The sequence below is a fragment of the Ambystoma mexicanum genome, chromosome 9, assembly GCF_040938575.1.
Source record: "Ambystoma mexicanum isolate Mex_15411 chromosome 9, UKY_AmexF1_1, whole genome shotgun sequence".
Lineage (NCBI taxonomy): Eukaryota > Metazoa > Chordata > Amphibia > Caudata > Ambystomatidae > Ambystoma > Ambystoma mexicanum.
In genome coordinates this window covers 697,967,071-697,987,301 of record NC_090931.1, presented here as the reverse complement: position 1 = coordinate 697,987,301, position 20,231 = coordinate 697,967,071, and the positions used below count along the sequence as shown (strand labels likewise).

Sequence of the window (20,231 nt, the reverse complement as noted above, 5' to 3'; positions counted from 1 at the left end):
GCAATAGGCAGTAGGCTGTAGTGTGTATTTGCAGAACATTTGAGTAGTTTTTAACAAATCAGGTTTTCCTGAAAATCACCCTTTGCTTCATAGGTAGACAAACAACACCTTTTGTGTTGGAACAAATGCTTTCCAAATAATCCTCAACTAATACTCAGATGGACCCAATCCCAGCAGAATTTGAGGAACAAAACTTGATTCACCTCAGTCATTGGTCATTCTGTGCAATATTAAGCAATAAACCCCAACGTGTGGGAGCTTTACCAGGTCAGCTAATGCCCAGGCCAGTTAGAAGCCTGAGCAAAGCTTGCCCCGGTAAAGCCCCCACCTGGAGGGTTTTATTGCTATTAGCATCCTGGCGTGTTTACCAGGATGAAAACAGTTAGTTGTTTTAAGCTGAGAAACCATATGGTTGTTGTTTCTCAACTTAAAAAAAAACTACAAAGCAAGATGGCCACCATGGATTAGGGAGAAGGGAACTACACATAGGGCCTTCTCTCTTTCCATGGCGGCAATTGCTGCGACAAAGATGCGCCGGGAACACTGAGTGTTCCGGGCACCGGGCACAGGCAAGGGACAAAGGAGCGCAAGGTAAGTAGGTGAGGGATGTGAAAATTGGAGAAGGAGGGCAACTGGAGCACGGGGTGCACTTAACTTAATTCCCCGCTGGGAAGATGGAGGACTCCCACTTAACAGGAGGCTCAGAGCAGGGGCATTACCATGAGGCAAATACCCTGTTGCTAGCCTGCTGATTGGCTTGGAGGCCACCACCCCTCCACCCACCAGCCCCCTCCCAGGCACTAACAGGGATTAAAGAAATTGTGTTGAGGGCTTATGATGTATCATATAATTTGCAATTACTTTTTCTGTTATGTATTTTGTACTGGTGTTTCAATGATTTATTTTTTGGAATAAAAAAAGAAACAAGAAACACCTATGAGGTTCCAAAAACAGTCTAATCTTAACTTGTAAAACTAATTGAACAAAATAACGCAAGTTAACAGAATTAAACCCAGGAAACAGGCTACATGCATGACAGAAAATAACTGCTCCATTGCCAGTTCACACAACATCATAAAAAGGGGCGCATTATTCCAATGCTAGAATCCTCCAAGTTTGAAAGAACGTGACAGAGACATCAATTGCTGAAAAATGCAGCCTCATTATGAGTTTGGCAGTAACTGGCAGTAAATCCTCTGAAATACCCCCCAAAAATATTATTACAGTTACTGCCACTTGGGTTTACCACAGGATTACAAGTGGTGTTAAGTGGAGGTGTTAGTCCCCATTTATGGAGTCCATTGGGGATTTTTGGCAGAATTATCACTAGCGGAATTACCGACTGGTAATTGCATTGATTATTGGAGGAGAAGTGGAAGATTTAGGTCCAGCATCAAGCTGTAGGTAAATCCTCCATGTTTCCTCCAATCATTGGTGGAATTACCATGCAGTAATTCCGCTGTTGGTAATTCCGCCAAACATGGAATTTGGCTCTGCATGATAAGTGGCGGTAACAGAATGAATGCCACTTTTTTCCCACACCACCAACCTCGTAAAGAGGCCATGGTCCATAACTTACTGGTGTGTAAGAAAAAGTGTCATGTGGCAGCAAGCCATCAGCCAAAGCAAAGGTTTATCAGCCTCAGTCTTCAAATACTGTCCACAGTGATACAAGACTTCTCTGCCACCACAATTAAGATACACTTCATTTGGTATGCCATTGGCAGTGTGAAATGCAGGTGGATTACCTCTTGTTCTATAAACTGCCAGTGAGAATTACTACTGGTGGTAAAAGTACCAGTTGGGGAATCACAATTTTCAGCATGTTCTGTGCCACAAATTCTGCATGTGTTAAAGATTTAGTACCAGCAAAGAATTGGTGGAGATGTACCACCAGCAAATACAAAATGTTATTTCTACAGTTTGGGTGAGTATCCTACAGATCCAATTTCAATGTAAGGAAATTGTTGCTATTTTTCATTGTACCCAATTCAAAGAAACAGCAGAGTCCCAACTGGGTAAGAAACGTTTTAGGACCACCAGAGACCTGATCTTGATTTTGGTAGTGTTTATCACAATTGTTAGATGTCAGATTTGTCTGTGAAGGTGATTGGTTTGGTACTTGTGGTTATTTTAATGTCAGTGTTAATATTGCTTTAAATGGGCAGAATATTTTCTTCTGGTCTGGCAGTAGTTGGTCCTTTTTAAATCCTTTCTAATTGAAGCAGTATACCAGTGGGACCTAGTATCACTTAGCTAAGTGGTGGCGGTGGAATTGGCATGGTAGAATGAGGCTTGGGTGCGGTGGTGTGGTGTTGTTTCTTCTCCATTGATCTTTGAAGATTGAGCCAGGGCTTCCTTGAAGCACTACCTGTCGTGATTGAATATCAGAATGGTAATGTAAAAGACACAATCGGCACCACAACACAGAGGTATCAATCTGGGGAGGGCGGAAATTCTTCCCCTGGTGGTAAATGTTGGTGGGGTGCTATGTACAAAGGGCGATTGTGGTGGAAAGTGAGTCTGCCTAAAATGAGACAGCAAAAAGGGCACCGCCGCAAGGTTGAAACCTATTTTTTGTATCGTTGGATTGTACGGCTAACTTCCAAAAGTTGACCGTTTTTGAAAGGTGACCTTGTTACGTTTTTTTCCCCAACTAATCTCACTGTTTTACAGTCTTCTCTCTTCACAAATGCGCCCCTTACCCTTTCCCCTTCGGCTTACCTGGTTTCCTTTTTGTCCAACTTTTGGAGCCTACACCATTTTGCCAGGTCCACCTTAAGCTAGCTCGACCAACTGCATTCTCTCGTTAGGCAGTCTAATTGGTTAATGGCAACCTCTGAAACATCTAAATGTTACTATCATGTATTCGTTATGATATGTTTTAATGTCCACCTTTGAATATGGGCTTGAGGTTTTCTTTTACCTTTCTTAATTTTCTGCCAACAGAAAGAAATAGCGCTGAAGGCTGCAGCGGCGCTCAAGCAGAAGCATGGGACCGATTATAAAGTTGGGTCTTTCTACAGCACGTTATGTAAGTTTCAGATAACTGCCCCCTTCTCTAATGGAGAGATTTAAAAAAATGAAGACAAAAGTATCTGACTTCGGTGAGGCTTAACCTCCACCTCGAATCGCCACTTCTTTTTCACATGGCTGGCTCAGCAGCTGCATGCCACCGCGATGGTGCTACTAGGCTGAAGGGGCCGTCAGTCAGTTACTACCACCAGAGGGACCTGCAGAGGGCGAGCCAAGCAATGAAAGGGAGAGGTAGACACTCCTGAAGCCAGATATTCTGTTACAGTGCTTTTGGAGCTGGTCGTTTTGGCGCGACTCTTTGGGTGCAGGTCTCTTTTAGGCATGCAACTTTAGCCACGGCCAAAAAGATACAGGGACCTGTATGTTGAGATATTCACGTTGGCTTAAATATACTATCAACGGTGGCAAGGAAAAATGCAGTGCTTTGATTGACAGTAAGCAAACAATAGCCGCTCAGTACAGGGAGCTGTCCTGTGAGTAAACGCTCAATGCACCAATAGGTTGCTGTGTCCACCAAACATAACATCCAGGACACAGAAATACTTTAGTCAACCAACTCTACCCCCCTCTCCTGCAACAATGTCTTTCTTTGACCCCACTAACCCTGATGAGATTGATTCTTGACCTTCTGCTCAGGGCTAACCCTTCATGTGCCCCCATTGACCCTCTATCCTTACACATAGTGAAACTCATAGCACCCAATGTTGCTCCAATTCGTACTTCCCTGTTCAACTCCTCTTGCCAGTGGCACTTTTCCATTATTCTACAAGTCGGCTACTCTCATCCCTATCCTTAAGAAACCTGGCCTAGATCCTAACTGTCCTGCCAGCTTTCGCCCTGTCTCTCTTCAGCTACATCTCTTCCCCTCATCATGCTAACCGTTCATCTATTCTTATTCTTCTCGACCTCTCTGCTGCCTTCGATACCGTCAAACATTTTGACCTTCTCTCAACACTATCTCTCGGTTGGTTTTCTTCCTATCTTGCCCCCAGACACTTCAAGGTGTCCTGTGACAGCCTTACCTCCCCACTCACCCCACCTTACTATTGGTGCTCCCTAAGGGCCAGTCTTGGATCTACGTCTCTTCACTCTCTATACCTCTGCTTTTGGTCCCTTGATCTCCTCCTATGACTTCCATACCAACTCTTTGTTGATGACACTCAGACCTTCCTCTCTTTTCCCTCCTTATCTGATGAGCTACAGTCAAAAATATCTAACTGTCTCTCCGCCATCAAATACTGGAAAGAATCTCTTTCGCTCATCTCCACTAAGACTGAAGTTCTCTGCTTTCCATCCAAACAGGCTCTCTCTTCCTCTCCTGCTCTTCTATTATTCTCTCCTGACTATCTTCCCTACTCTGCTTCTGCTCTCAACCTTGGTGTGATCTTCAACCCATCTCACAGCTTCTCGCTCTTCATCTCCAAATCTGCCCATGTGGCCAGAGGTTGGGCAGTGTGGGTTGAATGCCTCAGTATTACCGTATACCGCCGCATTACCGCACCGCCCAACTAATGATTTTGCGGAAAGTTGGAGGATTCACGTCTAGCCATAAGCTAGAGGTAAATGTACCAGCTTTCTGACAAATTTCGCCAGCATTACAGCCACGGAATTACCAACACAGTAATTCCACCGAAAATGCCCCATTGAGTCCTATGGACAAAAAAAGAAATGGGGATTTACACTGCCACCACCACTTGTAATACGGCAGCAATACTGCCGGACCAAGTGCGGTAACGGTAATACAGTTTGGTGGTGTACGGGTGGATTTACCGCCCAGATTCCACCAAACCCATAATGAGGCCCTTAATCTCCTCAACATCAGAACAATAAGGCATCTTCTTCCCTTCAACAATGCTAAGCATCTAATCTCCTCTTTAGTACTGTCTAGATCTGACTACTGTGACAGTCTACTATGGTCTTCCCAACTATGCTTTTTCACCACTCGACAAAGTCCTCAACTTTGCTGTCAGTACACTCTTTAACCTTCCCCCTCTTCACCTCCACCTCCCCAGCTCGTCACCAGTTAGGCTGGCTATCTAAGAGACAGAGGGCTAAGTATAAACTCATTCTCATAATCTTCAAAACTAAACACGAACTTGCCCCAACTGACCTATCAGTCCATCTCACTCCCTACCCTCCCTCTCGCTCACTACAAACATCCGCAGCTCACCTGTTTGCCACCTTGTGTGCCCCTTGCACTCCTTTTTCCGCTCTCTTCCTCTACTCGCTTCCTTACTGTGGAATGCACTTCTTCCTCTCCACGCTACTCCCACTCGATCTCTATTTAAATGCAACCTCCTAACTTTCTGTTCTGAAGAACCACTTGCATAGCATTCTACGCAACCACATCTCCCTGTTCTCCTCTCCACCTACATCTCTACGACAACCCAACAGCACTTATCTATCCCTCACCCCTTCATCTTAAATCTTAGCACTTCCTCCACCATTGCGTTCCTATATCATGCTCTACTGTACCTGTCCCTGTGTCATGTTTCTACCTCCCCTACATCATCTGGTCTTATATCCACATCCTCTCATCCATTGTTAAAGGCACTGGTCCTCTGCTACGGGCCCGATATTAATAAGAAAAGGGGAACATTTGCATTTTTATGAATCTTAAATTACCCTCTACTGATTGTGAATAATCAATGTGCTTATCATTAAGGTGACCTTTCCTTTTACTATTGGTTATGTAATTAATTGTAATAATTCCCCAGAGAAAGAATTATGGATTTTTCGCATCATTACAAACATAAATCTTTGCCACGTTAGGTAATTTTGAGCATCTTTTACCCCCATGAAATATTGGACGTTATTTTAATTTGAAGTTGCCTACAGTCCCTGTGAAGCTTGATCTGATCATCATGAAGACAAATAGGGTTTGAGATCTATTGATGGGTGTATAGCCTCTGATTCACTTTGTAATTTTACGTTCATTGAGCATAAAGGTGAATCTATCACCGAATATTATAACTATTGCACATTGTAAATCTGTTATTAATGTCAATGGGCCTCATCAGGGGGTGAGCAGAGTGGCGAAAATGAAGTGGTAATGCTATTACCGCCGCATTACCGCTCAGTCCAGTGCAGGGTTTGAGCGGAAAGTGGGAGGTTTACCTGCAGCTTTTTGCTGGAGGTAAAAACCTCCCCTTTCTGCCCATTTGCGGTGCTATTCTGGTGATAATAGCGCTGCTGCTACCCCACAGAATTCTGTGGACTCTACACAAAATGGGGAGTAACAGCCTTACCACAAATCGGGATCTGGCACTAATGGTGGCTGACCAAGTTACGATGACGCTATTTGCGTTGGCTGTATCCCGGCATATTTACTGCCGGGATACCGTCAAGGCTGTGATGATGCCCAAATATTTCACCTTATTCCGAAAGTGATCATTCTGCTTTTTTAGTGAAACTGAACATTCATTTTTTAAACTGTGAATTACTTTTTCCAAATACCTGATTCATGGAATTATTTGTGTGTAAAACGCACATTTGCGCGCCTTTCTTCCCGAAAATCCCCATACCTCAAACAGGGTTAATGCGCAAATAATTCCATGAATCAGGGTGCAAGAGTCTTGGATTGTTGGGTTACCACAACCCAGAAAAAAATGAGATTGCCCAGAACAAATCAAGAGAAATTAGCGAGTATGACTATAGGAATAAACAATACCTCATCGCTGAAATCAAAAAACTGAAAAGTTACCTCCCTAATCCGCACATGAGGCAATGCTATGTGGGATGGCTGCTATTATGTGTAAAAAATACAAAAGAGACTTGCTCTCAGCCCTTAAGTCTTTCACCCAGCCTCCCAGCCTTTACGTCTTTCTTGCCATATAGATAGATGATTTGTAAACTGTAAAAGAGCTGTAAATCCACATTAGAGAGCAGATGCGGAAGGGTGAAATTTGTTGAAGGGGCACAGCTGGCTAATTCACAGCATTTTGGAGGGATTAATGGCACATGGGTCAGATAGTGGCCTGCAGAGAACTTTGAAACCAATGTGCCTGTGGACACCTGGGTTAAGCCTTTCTCAGCTCTCTATGGTTGAAGAAATGATATGGCAAAGGTGGTTGGTCCAATGGAGGGCAATATTGACCTGTGACTGCTGGAACATAATTACCAGATACGTTTTAAAAAAAATGTATTTGAAGTAAGGATGGCTATCAAAGCTAATACAAGTCTGTGGAGTCTGTGGAAGGATTGTGTACCTATTAACATGTTTAAGAATAACCCAGTTGCTTGGCTCCCTCTGATAGTTAATGTTTTTCGTTCAGTGATTAAGCTGACTTAGATTCTTGAGTCTTGGAAGAAAGCTGTCATCCTACCCATTTTTAAGAAAATAAATAGGCCTGAGCATAAGTTTGGTAATTCTTCCTCTAAAAATACCAACAAATGGTATTACCATTACTACATACAGAAAACAAGTCGTCATTTGAAGGGTCTGCATGAGTCTCAGTCATGCGGGCCCTCCAATCATTCCCCATTTTGGAGACCCATAGGACTCCTTTCGGCTTTCATAGTAATACCTGTTGTAATTACTGCAGGTATTAATGCGTTTATGTGGAGGTAGCTCCAGCCACACAAAGGTATGCAGAAATGAAGAGTTTCAGTATTGTAACCCGCAGATTGGCAGGGCGGTAAAACAGCAGGGATTCTAAAATACAAGATATTTGCCACTACCGCCAAACACTGCGCCCCAGCTCTTTCAAACTATTATGGAAAATAATGTAAAATGGATGACCACAATACCTTCATGACAATGAGATTTTATCATCCACAGACATTTTATCATTCAGCAGGGCCTTGGCATTATGCACTAGGCCCTTCATTTGTACTTGTTAGCAGCTAAATTAGATTTCTACAAGAAATAGCCTATGTATTCTGCCTTTAAGGATATGGCCACCCCTTTGGATTCACTTAATCAGGAACAGCTGTAGCTAATACTGTTGAAACAAGTTTATGATTTACATAGGATTCTGATGGCACTCCACGCTGACCATCTGTCGCAAGACAGTCTGCCTCATTACCAGTTTGTCAGCAATTCAGCAGTAAATCTGCTGAATTACCGTCAAACTCGTTGACCAGTACTGCCACTTGGTCCTGTGGATTTACCATGGGGTTAAGAGTGGTAGAATCGTGGTGTTAATCCCCATTTTGTCAGTCCATAGGAACTCATGTGGATTTTTCCGCTGAATCTTGGAGGAAAAGTGGAGGATTTACCTCTTTTCACTGGCAGTAAATTCTCCACTTTTGTCTACAAACTCTGTGTACAGGAGGGCGGAGCGACCTCTGACGGGCCCATGGGATCAGAGCTCACCCTCAAGTACCTTAAGACGAGATAGCTGCACCTTGAGGAGGATAGGGTGCAGGATTCTCTTACTCCAACACCAATCAATAAGGACAAGTCAATGGTTTGCAAAGGGAAGTCAGTTTAATGACAAGTACAAAAAACGGGGAAACAAATGGAAATCACAGTGATGCGATCGCCTGTCTCGCATCAACTTCCAAATTCTTCACTCAGACAGCAACAGTTATAGCAGACTTTCGTCATCGTTGACGTGTTACACTCATAAGTTTGTCATGCAATTCTATTGGTCGGAAAAGGTAACTTAAGTATAGGTGCTATATCTGTATATGGTAACAGAGTGTGGGGATTGGATAATTCTTATCGGGTGGGCATCTACGCCCATCCCTCTACATCATTCATGATAGACGTCACTAAAAGTACGACGTCTCATTGATTCTACTAGCTATAGGACCCTAGATTATTTGGTCCATTGTGATTGGGTGGGTTACACCCCTAGGCATAAATCTCCACTTTAATTAGCAGCATGCAGAATGGACACCCAGATGCAGTGTGCCCCAAGATTCACCCTGCCTCCCTTCCATCAATCAGCACTTTAGGGCTATGTGTCAATTAGTTGGCAGAGGATGGCCTCGAAACGGTAGCTTCTTATCAGGAGAAGTTATGGCATCCTCTGGGTTTGGATGACATCAGAGGTGGGTACCTCTATGTGCTTGGCTGGTCACGTGTCAGTTCACTGTGAATCTTCGTTCTCCCTCTATTTGTGTATTTGATTCTTCCTTTAGCCTTGCCACCTGGCTCGGCCTTCTTATCTCGACCTTCACTGGCTGGCTGCTATGCTCTTAAGTTTCGTTTCTTCGGAGTTGCTGCTCTCCTCCCTTTCTGGAGTTGACCTCGAATTCCCAGGCGAATTCTTACTGAGTTTCGATTCTGCTCTTTCGTCTGGCTTTGTGCTGGTATATGAATCCTGGCCCGTTTGTCCTCCATCATCCTGGGCTTAATTCTGCTTTTATAAAATGGAGTCGCACTTGTATAATGTGCTTGTTGAGGTAGATATACAGTTGGCGCTTGCCGCTCTATTCTTCTACTAAGCATTGCAAGCCGTACAATTTTCTTAGCTTCTTGCGTTCCAAGCCTATTTATAGGAATTTAGCCAGTTGCATATTTCCTTCCTGCTTTATGGTTACATTTCTTTATATTTCAATATCGTCTCTTCTTCTATGTCCATTACATCCTTATTCATATCATTTCATCGTTATGTGTCATCTTTGGATTGTCATTTCGTTTATCTGAACGTCTGTCCGGGCCATTGTGTCGTCACCATTCGCCTTCAATTAGGGCCCTTTGGGTCTCTTCAGGGACAGTTTGTAAGTACTCTTCATTTCGCATCAGCTGCTGGTACGGTTGTCCCAATGGGTACCGTGCAGCCCATGGTTGTATGGTTATTGGCGCCTCAATAGGTATTGCTCTTCTGATGGGTACTGGACAGAGTCCCACTGTGGCTCTCTGTTGGTTTATTTGCTCCTTATACGTCACATATCTTGGCGAGTATGCTCCTGGCATCTCAAAATGAGGGGGCTGGAGTGGAGGCCGTATCTGGGACCTCCTCTACACTCCCCCCTCTGGTCGGTTCATCAACCACTTCTCTTTTCTCCTTTGGATCCACTTCTTCGTCTTCTGGGTTCATACGTGATGGTGTGATCGTGTGTTTCTTTGGAGTCTATATTTTTATCACTCCTTTCAGACTTCCTGCTGTTTTTACATTTTCGTCTGTGTTCCAGGTCATAAGCTGACACTGTCCATTTGGGCTGCAATAGATCCATTTTCCTTCATACTTTCTTCGGTTTCTGGGGTACACAAACTTTGTTCCTTCTTGCGCAAATTCGCTGGCCTTCACAAAGTCTCTTATTTTTTCATCTGTCAGGTCTCTCGGCTTCCATCTGGTTTGACATCGATCATGATCTTGATCCCAATGGCTTTCTTCACAGTTTTCTGGCACTGTGTGATGATTATCTTGATAACACAAAATCCTAGTAGTATCATCAATAATAGGGGTCCCAGAAACTTGAATATGTCTGCCATCCATTGTGGGACCCATGAGAATAGAGTTCTAAACCAGCTGTCATCATCCACTTCATCAGTTTCATCGATCATCTGGTTCCGTAGGTTTGTCAGCATACTTATGGCTTCTGTTAAGGTTCCATTTTCTTCATCATGCGAAGGTATAAATGTGCAACACGATTCTCCGATTCTCGCGCAAACACCTCCATCCATCACTGTGATCATGTCAAGTACATATCTGTTCTGGAGAGTCATCAATGGGATTGCTCTTAGATCCTCTTTAATCGCGTTGAATCCTTTTATGGTTGTGTTGATGGTCTGTAATAATTCCCATCTGGTTATTTGCAACCACTTAGTGTTTGCTCCAACCTGGAATCTTGGCATGATGATTGTTGTGAACACTGATGAGGTGTGGCTGAACAGCCTGTGTCCATATGGGATTGCATGTAATGCTGCTTCTGATTTGGCAGAAAAATAATTTTCTCTCTTCATTCGGGATACCAGTTCTACAGATCTCCTTTTCCTCAGGTGGGCATCTGCTTTCGGGAAACTGTCAATATTCAGGTTACTTTTCGGGAACACTAGTGCAGGAACATGGACATTCACGATTGTGCATAAGCCTCCCCAGTTCTTCGGCATTCTTATGTATATCTTGTATCCACACGCCCAGTAATGATCCATAATTACTGCGGTCCCGTGAGTCATTCCTGGAGCTTCAAAGATTCGGCCGCAGTTTTGATTCTCTCCCATCTTCCTCATGCCATTGCTCCTGAAGCACAATTTTGGATTTTCCAGTGGCACTATCTGCAAGGGTCCTCCTCTTCGACCCATGTTAGTAACTTTACCAACTTTGGCCATAGAGGTTTGCACAACCTCTCTGAGTTTTCTGTTGCTTCTTGGCAGGCTCCTAGGACCATCCAGGCTCGGCATATCACTACTCTTTCTTCCCATCCGTCTGGTGAAAGCACTGATCCCCAAATCTGCAGTTGGCCTCTGTTCTTCCAAATTTGGAGTTTTTCCTTGGACGTTCAGTCTCGGGTTGATTTCCCATCTTGTTCCTGCTCCTTTCACTTCTGGCTTTTCATACCTGATCACATGATTCCTAGTATGAGCTCTGTTTCTTGTCTTAATGTCCTGGACATAATCATCTTCATCGGGATAAGCTGGTTCAGTTGCCCATATCAACGAGGCATCCCTCCCCATGAACTGTCCTCTGTTGTTGCACATTGCTACGTGCGACAGACAATGTGCTGTCGGGACATCAATCTCTATAGCTACGAAGATCTTGGATTTTACCATGCTGTACGGTAGAAGTGCACAAATGAAGCAATCTCCTTCTGAGTTCCTTCTCCTGACTTCTTTCATGTGTTGGTACCAGATGTTGTTTCCTAGATGTGCTGTGCTGTCCAGGTAATCATTTAGTTCATTGTTGTCTTCATGTGGGCTTCTCTTGATTCTAAGTGTCTTTCGGTATTTAGCTATAACTACATCTCTAAACGCGTCTGTGCAACTTTTTCTTGCACAGGCCTAAAAAGCTCTGCATTTGCTTTATAGTGAGTGGCTTTGCCGAGTTCATAATAGCTTCAGCCCTTTCTGGGGTCACCTTTTTTTCCCTCAGGCGAGATGAGTTGGCCTATGTACAGCACTTCCTGTTGACAATACTGTAGCTTTTCCTTGTCAACCTTATATCCTTTCTCAGCCAGTATGGTTAGTAGCTTAACAGAATCGTGCCCACATTGCTCTTCAGTGGTGCTGCAGATTAGGATGTCATCCACATACTGCAAGACGACACTATCTAATGCAATATTGCTTAGGTCCATCTGTAGGACTCTGTTAAATATGGACGGGGACTCACAGTACCCCAGTAGCAACCTCGTGCTTTTCAGACGCATTTGTCTGAATGTAAATGACGTCAGATCTTGAGAGTCACGGTGCAATGGGATTGAGAAAAAGGCATTTTTCAAGTCAATGACCGTAAAATATTTTGCCTCAGTGGGTATGTTACATAGGATTGTAGATGGATTAGGGTCTGGAGGGAACTCAGCTTCAACAATATCGTTTAATGCTCTTAAATCTTGGATTAAACACCAAGACCCTCCCTTTGATTTCTTGACAGGATAGATCACCGTGTTACAGGGTGACTCTGACGTCACTAGGATGCCCTGATCCATCATGGTGGAAATTGTCTTTACAATCCCTTCATCCGCCTCTCTGGACCTGGGATATTGTCGCTCTCTTGGTAATATCGCTCCTGGTTTTCATTTAATTTTCACTTCTCCCACCCCCTTCAGGAGGCCTACGTCATATGGTCCTGTAGTCCGTACCGATACAGGCACTTGGGTCATGTCATCATCAAAGTATTCCAGACGTGCCACTGCCAACATCATTCTCTGAGGTACTTCTCTTTTAATCATCTTTACCCAATATATGAGACTCACTTCCACCCTTGTCTCTTCTGAGTCTGGTTGTTCTTCAAACAGATCGTCATCGGTGACGTCAGTCACTCGATACCCTTCCTCAATGGCGATAAACGCACACCATTGTCTGCCTTCATCGTCGTATCCTTCGACCAATGCTACTTTCCCTCGCACTGCTGCAGCATGTATCATCAAGGGAAATACTTGTCCCTCCTCTTCATGCATAGCTATTCTTGGTCTGAATAGAAACTCATCAGGGGTTCTCATTGTTCTATCTGCGAGGCCTGGCAATCCTGCCATAAGCACACACATGCCATATGCGAAGACCTCTGGTACTAGAGGCACGGCCCTCATGGCTATGCGTCCTGAGTATGCCCTGATTATTTCGCACACGTTTGAATAATGCATTTCTGGAGTGGAGCATACTATGCCCTCCTCCGTGAACGAGATTGTCATGTTCAATTTTGTCATTAAATCGCGTCCCAAAATGTTTACTGGGGTCTGACGTGAATACAACAAAGGTACATTCAATTCGCACTCTCCTACAGAGACTCGGACTGCATCTGTAAAGGGAACTTGACTGTGAGCTCCTGTAAAACTCTGAGTATCTATGGCCTCGCCGGACAAGGAAAATTTGCCTTCTCGTATGCACGAGCGCGTTGCATCCGTGTCAACTAAGAAGGAATAATCTTTACCCCCTATGATGACATTCACCCTCGGTTCCCTGTTAGGGTTTGGTGTCACTGATGGGATAGAGCACATCAGGGTTCCCAGTGAGCTGTCCTAGTTCATATAGAAGTTTGGTCCACTATATACTTGTGGATTCTCTCCATTCCCAGGGTTGTGCCCTGTGAAGTCTGCAGTGGTGCCTGTTGGAATTGCGGCAGGTTTCCCACGTTAGGGGGTTGAACCCCTTGTTGCGCACCTTGCTGCATGCCTGGTGCTTGCTGCTGCACTGTGTGATTCTGTGTATCGCCCTGTTGGGAGTTTGCAGCGGATTCACTGTGCCCGCTCCCATTCCTTGGCCATTTTGCCACGCGCCTTGGCTTCTGCACGAGCGTGCCAAATGCCCGGTCAATCCACACAGCCAACACACTGGCGGTGGTCGAATTATTTGTCCATTTGACATATCTGGACTGCCCATCTGCACGTTTTGAAAGCCTCCTTGATTACTTTGGAAACATCCCTGATTACTCTGCCATCCTCTTCCTCTAAATCCTCTTCCCCTCGGGTACAATCCTACGTTACCCTTGTTGTTCTGCTGTGGGTTAGCCACCTGTTGTACGTTCTGTTCAGCTGAGCTATTCAGCATGACTCCTTCAAGAGCATACTTTGATCATTTCTTTTGCACCAGCTTCGCTTCCTCACTTTTTGAAGTTGCCTCCTTTTTCCGATTCTCCTCTTACAACAATCTACAATAATGTGCATTAGTCAACTGTATTTCGGCCCAAGGTTTAACCTCAGCTCCTACCAATTTCTTAAGCTGTTTTTGTACAGGCTCTGATAACCCCTAGCACAATATGTGATAAAATACAGGTATAGATTTCGTCCAAGATTCATGCGTTTCGAGCATAGACGCCCCTTTGGAAATTCTGGATATAAATCAACGGATCTTCTGACTCCTTCATTTTCCGAGTCATTATAGCTCCCATATCGGAAGTGTTTGGGTAAAGCACTTTTAGCGCTTTCCATACTGCTGCCCTGCAATTATTAAATGGTGCTCCGTCGTGTGTAGTTGCTCCGTCGTGTGTAGTGCTAATTGTGGTTACACCAGTGTACCCTGCCCGTTTCCACACATCGTCTGCTCTCTCGCCAAGTATGGCGATCAGGAGACTTTTAATGTCCCCTATAGCTAACGTGACACCCCCTGTCATTTTCTCTAACTCGTGTATCCACTTCCCGGCTCCCAATGTCAGCATTGGAAGCTTGTTTTTCAGGTTTTCCCGATACATGTGTGGCCATGGAATATATTGCGGTCTTGCTCCCCCCTTTTCTAACAGCAGAAATTGGAGTGCACAGCCTTCTTTCTCTTTCCCCATAGCTCTTCTGTCTATCGCTGGGGTAACATTCTTGCATTGCTGTCTGCCTGGCAATGTCCTTAACCTGTCTACATAGGCGGGTGCTGACACCCTCTCTGACCATGGGGTGTTCCTTCATGCCGGTCAGACTGCGCAGCAGACTCTGATGCCCTCGGTGCAGACTTGCTAGCGTCTGACCATCATACCCCTTTGTACCTTGGGAGCCGCTTTTCGAGCCGTCTCCCTTCTACATTTGTCTCGCATTCTGTCTCCTCTGTGGAGTCGGACATTGATTGCTCCCAATTCACGCAACTCCTTGCATCATCGTCGTTCCTACTGATTTCTAGCCTATCCAGGGACAGCCTCTTGGCTCCTACTACTTCGGGTGACATCTTCAGTGTCATACAGCTGAGTGCTTTGCAAACACTTGTCTTCCCCTTGGGATATTGTTTCTAACCCCATTTCATCATATATTTTATCGATCATTTCTCCGATGCTAGTGGGGATATTCGCCCCACTAGTGCCTGGTACTGAATCGTATGCAGGGAAAAATTCTTCAATGTCTTCCCATTCTACAACAGGATTGGGTTTTTTAACTTCCCGCTCCAGATATTCGAGATCACGTGCCCTCTGTCTACGCTTACGTTCAATATCATCATCGAATTCTTTGCGCTTCCTCGCTTCTTCTCTGACCTTATCTTCTTCCCTTCTCATTTAATTTCTACGTTCATTTGCCCTTCGAACTTCCTCATCTTCTCGTCTCTACATCCTTTTTTCACGTACTCTTTGCTCTTCTTCTAACCTTTTCTGATTCTGTCTGTACTGGTCATAGGCTGCTTTCTGTTTGCGATCGAGCTGCTTTTCTTGCTCCTCATGATATAGCTGTTCTCGCCTCAGCCTATCTTTCCTTCTTATCCTTTCGTCCCTTACTTTCTTTTCCTTCTCCCTTCTCTGTGCCTCATCAGACTTCTCTCTCGGTCTCACATCATCACTTCCTTTTCCATCGAGTTTCAACAATATCTGTCCTCCCATCCATTTGTCTTTTGCGAATGCGATCTCATCAGTTCTGTCTTCACTTCCTTTCCATTTCTTTCCCTCTCTCTCTTTATTGAGAGGTGCACTTCTCTGTGCCTGATCCTTCCTCTCATCATCGCGTCTCTCCTTGTTCCTCAGGACTGCGGAGTAAGATTCTTATCCTGATCCTTCCCCTTATTGTCGTCACTACTGTACGTAGGTGACTCATATGCGGGGTTGCTGTACCCGGGACTGCCTTAAGATCTCTTAATGGGTAGAGTCCCTCCGGCTTACTTCCCTCAGTTTCTGTTTCAGGCGGGGCAGGTGGCGCGGTAAGCGTCTAACCCCCCCTCCGTGCATATTTTTAATATCCAGTCAGCAGGTGGCTCTACTTCCTTCGACTGTTCGAACATTTTCCAAAGTTCTAGAACAACAAGGCGTTTCTCTAGTTTTTTGCCTGTATATGTGGCATGCAAGTAAGTCGTCATGTGTTGTAAAACGGCTTTAGATAAGGACGCATTCTGTGGCCACGGCATAAACATCTTGTGGGCGGTACCCTTAACCCACTCAGTACTGTATTTCTTAAGCTTGGGTGCACGTTTAGGCAGTTGTTTACATAAGTGTGCTAGTGGAGTAATATCTTCCATGCTTAAACCTGTTTCTAACAATACTTCCATGTAACTTCACATGAGCGAGCACCAATACCGCAAGCTCCAATCCAATCTTTTCCCGCCAAAATTTTATATCACCAATTCATTCAAGAACATCAATTCATGCACGATTCCCTCTCAACTATAGAATCGCGTAAAATCCCTTGATAAATTTCAAACAACAAGGAGACAATTTTCCTTATGTGTGACACATCGTATAACATGTATGGCAAACACTAAACAGACTAGACAGACACCAGCTGGACACAGATATCTCTGCCTTCTAATCAATACCCCGACATGGAGTTTAAACAAACTCCTTTTACAACGTCTTTAATCGTCGTGGTAGCCTAGTCTTTCCCTATTATGTGGGACTATGAGTTAACGTTTCTTCTGACCGCTATATTAAAGTGCAGGAACAAGGCATATCCTCTCTCTTCTCGGGTGTCTACCCCGGTATCCTCTCTCTTTATCTCATGTGTTCACCCCGGTATCCTCTCTCTTCTCGGGTGTCCACCCCGGTATTCACTACTTATTCAGTTATTCTCAAATCATTATCCCCATATATATATATATACAGTCTTCTCTACCTCTATTTTGTTTTTCTCCACCTCCCTCTATTACCTTTTCCCTTACTTCTTCTACTGCCTAAAGACATTTGCCAAAGCATCCATTTTTTGTTTCACTCACCGCTCGCATCGTTCCTCTCTGGACCCTCAGGATCACTGCCTCCGTTACCACCTTTTTTGGTCTTTCGTCTGATCCATTGCCCGTAGGAATGAAAGGGTTTATGTTTGTAAAACAGGTGATTCAACCCACTGTAGTTTTTTTGACAAGTTTAAGCTGTCATTGTCCACCAGAAGCTTCACAGTCTACTCGGCCGAAATGGCAAAGGACTCGTGATATTGACGAAGACCTAGAGTTACTTCGTGTCGACGGTCAATAGGTGTCTTATCAATAATCAATATTCAATAGTTGATGGTCAAAACCATCCTCACCGCTACCAAGTGTACAGGAGGGCAGAGCGACCTCTGACGGGCCCATGGGATCAGAGCTCACCCTCAAGTACCTTAAGGCGAGATAGCTGCACATTGAGGAGGATGGGGTGCAGGATTCTCTTATTCCAACACCAATCAATAAGTACAAGTCAATGGTTTGGCAAAGGGAAGTCCGTTTAATGACAAGTACAAAAAACGGGGAAACAAATGGAAATCAACAGTGATGCGATCGCCTGTCTCGCTTCAACTTCCAAATTCTTCATTCAGACAGCAACAGTTATAGCAGAATTTCGTCATCATTGATGTGTTACACTCATAAGTTTGTCATGCAATTCTATTGGTCGGAAAAGGAAACTTAAGTATAGGTGCTATATCTGTATATGGGAACAGAGTGTGGGGATTGGAAGATTCTTATCAGGTGGGCGTCTACGCCCATCCGTCTACATCACTCGTGATAGACGTCACTAAAAGTATGATCTCTCATTGGTTCTGCTAGCTATAGCACCCTAGATTATTTGGTCCATTGTGATTGGGTGGGTTACACCCCTAGGCATAAAACTCCACTTTAATTAGCAGCATGCAGAATGGACACCCAGTTGCGGTGTGCCCCAAGATTCACCCTGCCTCCCTTCCATCAATCAGCACTTTAGGGCTATGTGTTAATTAGTTGGCAGAGCATGGCCTCAAAACTGTAGCTTCTTATCAGGAGAAGTTATGGCATCCTCTAGGTTTGGATGACATCAGACGTGGGTACCTCTTTGTGCTTGGCTGGTCACGTGTCAGTTCACTGTGAATCTGCTTCATTCTCCCTCTATTTGTGTATTTGATTCTTCCTTTAGCCTTGCCACCTGGCTGGGCCTCCTTATCTCGACCTTCACTGGCTGGCTGCTATGCTCTTAAGTTTTGTTTCTTCGGAGTTGCCGCTCTCCTCCCTTCCTGGAGTTGACCTCGAATTTCCAGGCATGAGCTGCTTCTTACTGAGTTTCGATTCCGCTCTTTCGTTTGGCTTTGTGCTGGTATATGAATCTTGGCCTGTTTGTCCTCTATGATCCTGGGCTTGATTCTGCTTTTATAAAATGGAGTCACACTTGTATAATGTGCTTCTTGAGGTAGATATATAGTTGCCGCTTGCCGCTCTATTCTTCTACTAAGCATTGCAAGCCGTACCGTTTTCTTAGCTTCTTGCGTTCCAAGCCCATTTACAGGCATTTAGCCAGTTGCATATTTCCTTCCTGCTTTATGGTTACATTTCTTTATATTTCAATATCATCTCTTCTTCTATGTCCATTACATCCTTATTCATATCATTTATCGTTGTGTCATCTTTGGATTGTCATTTCGTTCATCTGAACGTCTGTCTGGGCCATTGTGTCGCCACCATTCGCCTTCAATTAGGGCCCTTTGGGTCTCTTCAGGGACAGTTTGTAAGTACTCGTCATTTCGCGTCAGCTGCTGGTACGGTTGTCTCAATTGGTACCGTGCAGCCCATGGTTGTATGGTTATTGGCGCCTCAATAGGTATTGCTCTTCTGATGGGTACTGGACAGAGTCCCACTGATGCTCTCTGTTGGTTTATTTGCTCCTTATACGTCACATATCTTGGCGACTATGCTCCTGGTATCTCAAAATGGGGGGCTGGAGTGCAGGCCGTATCTGGGACCTCCTCTACATCTGAATTCGGTGGTACAGTAAAACAGTGGTCATTCTGTTACCATGGAAAAAAGGAAATTACCACTGCTTTTTACTGCACCGCCAAACTCGTAATGTGCCCAGTATTGAGCATGGAGTACAACCACTGGCGTAGCAGGGGCCCCTTAAGTTCCCCTGGTGCGGGGTGGGTCTGCTCCAACATGCCCTGGTGAGGGGGCCCCCCCTCAGACTTCAAATATAATATAAATTCTTTCTAAGTCAGAAGGCTCCCCACCACCACATGACATGGAAGCCGCCAGGCTGCAGGCCTGCATGTCATGGAGTAGAAGGCAGCCCTATTACTTAAAAAAAAAGAAATACTTTCTTTTTGAAGTCACTCTTCCTTCATAAAGACATGTAGTCCCTTCTCTCTTTCCATGGTGCCTATTAAAAAAGTAAACAAAAAAATGGCTGCCATGGAAAGGAAGACAGGACTACGAGTAGTTCCTTCTTCCGTTCCATGACGGCCTTTCGCAGATCAGGAGTGGACACGCTGGGGACAGAAGTGTTCCCAGCGCATCCACTCCCGAAATGGACTTCAACGAAGGTAAGTGGGGATGGGGAGGGAATTCGGGGGTGAGGGGAGGAGGGAGAGGGGAAGTGGGAGAACACTTACCTCATTCCCCGGCGGGGGAAGGTGGTGGCCTCCAGCCGTGAAGCTGATCGGAGCGGGGGGAATTACCGCTGGTAATGCCCCCGTTCCAAGCCTCCTCATTAGCTGAGAGGCTGGCACACCTCCCCCTGCTGGGTACTAATGCGTATTAATATTTTTGCCATACTATAGCAGAACATATTCAAATTATATTCCGGTAAAATTATTAAATCATCAAAAATCCCCCTTGTCGATTTAATGAACTGTCACATGATTGTTGTAGGCTTAAAAAATTTGACGAGTTCACAACTGTTTAACTGTACTTTACTCCTCCTTTCAATGTAATTTAGTTCCAGCCTTTAATGTCAAAATGTGGCATTCATATAGAAAATATAGACATAATTGATCAACTTTAATCGTGGAAAAAACTAAACAACATAATACAGAATAAG

At 44.5% G+C, this 20,231-nt stretch overlaps 1 protein-coding gene across 2 annotated transcripts in view; it reads left to right on the top strand.

Annotated features, from left to right (window-relative positions):
* CPO (carboxypeptidase O) overlaps nucleotides 1-20,231 on the top strand; it is a 326,867-nt gene that overhangs the window by 278,505 nt on the left and 28,131 nt on the right. For both annotated transcript variants that reach the window (XM_069617334.1, XM_069617335.1), the window contains one exon: nucleotides 2,950-3,034. In XM_069617334.1, coding sequence (XP_069473435.1) covers nucleotides 2,950-3,034 — 85 coding nt within the window. The remainder of the gene's footprint in view (nucleotides 1-2,949; nucleotides 3,035-20,231) is intronic.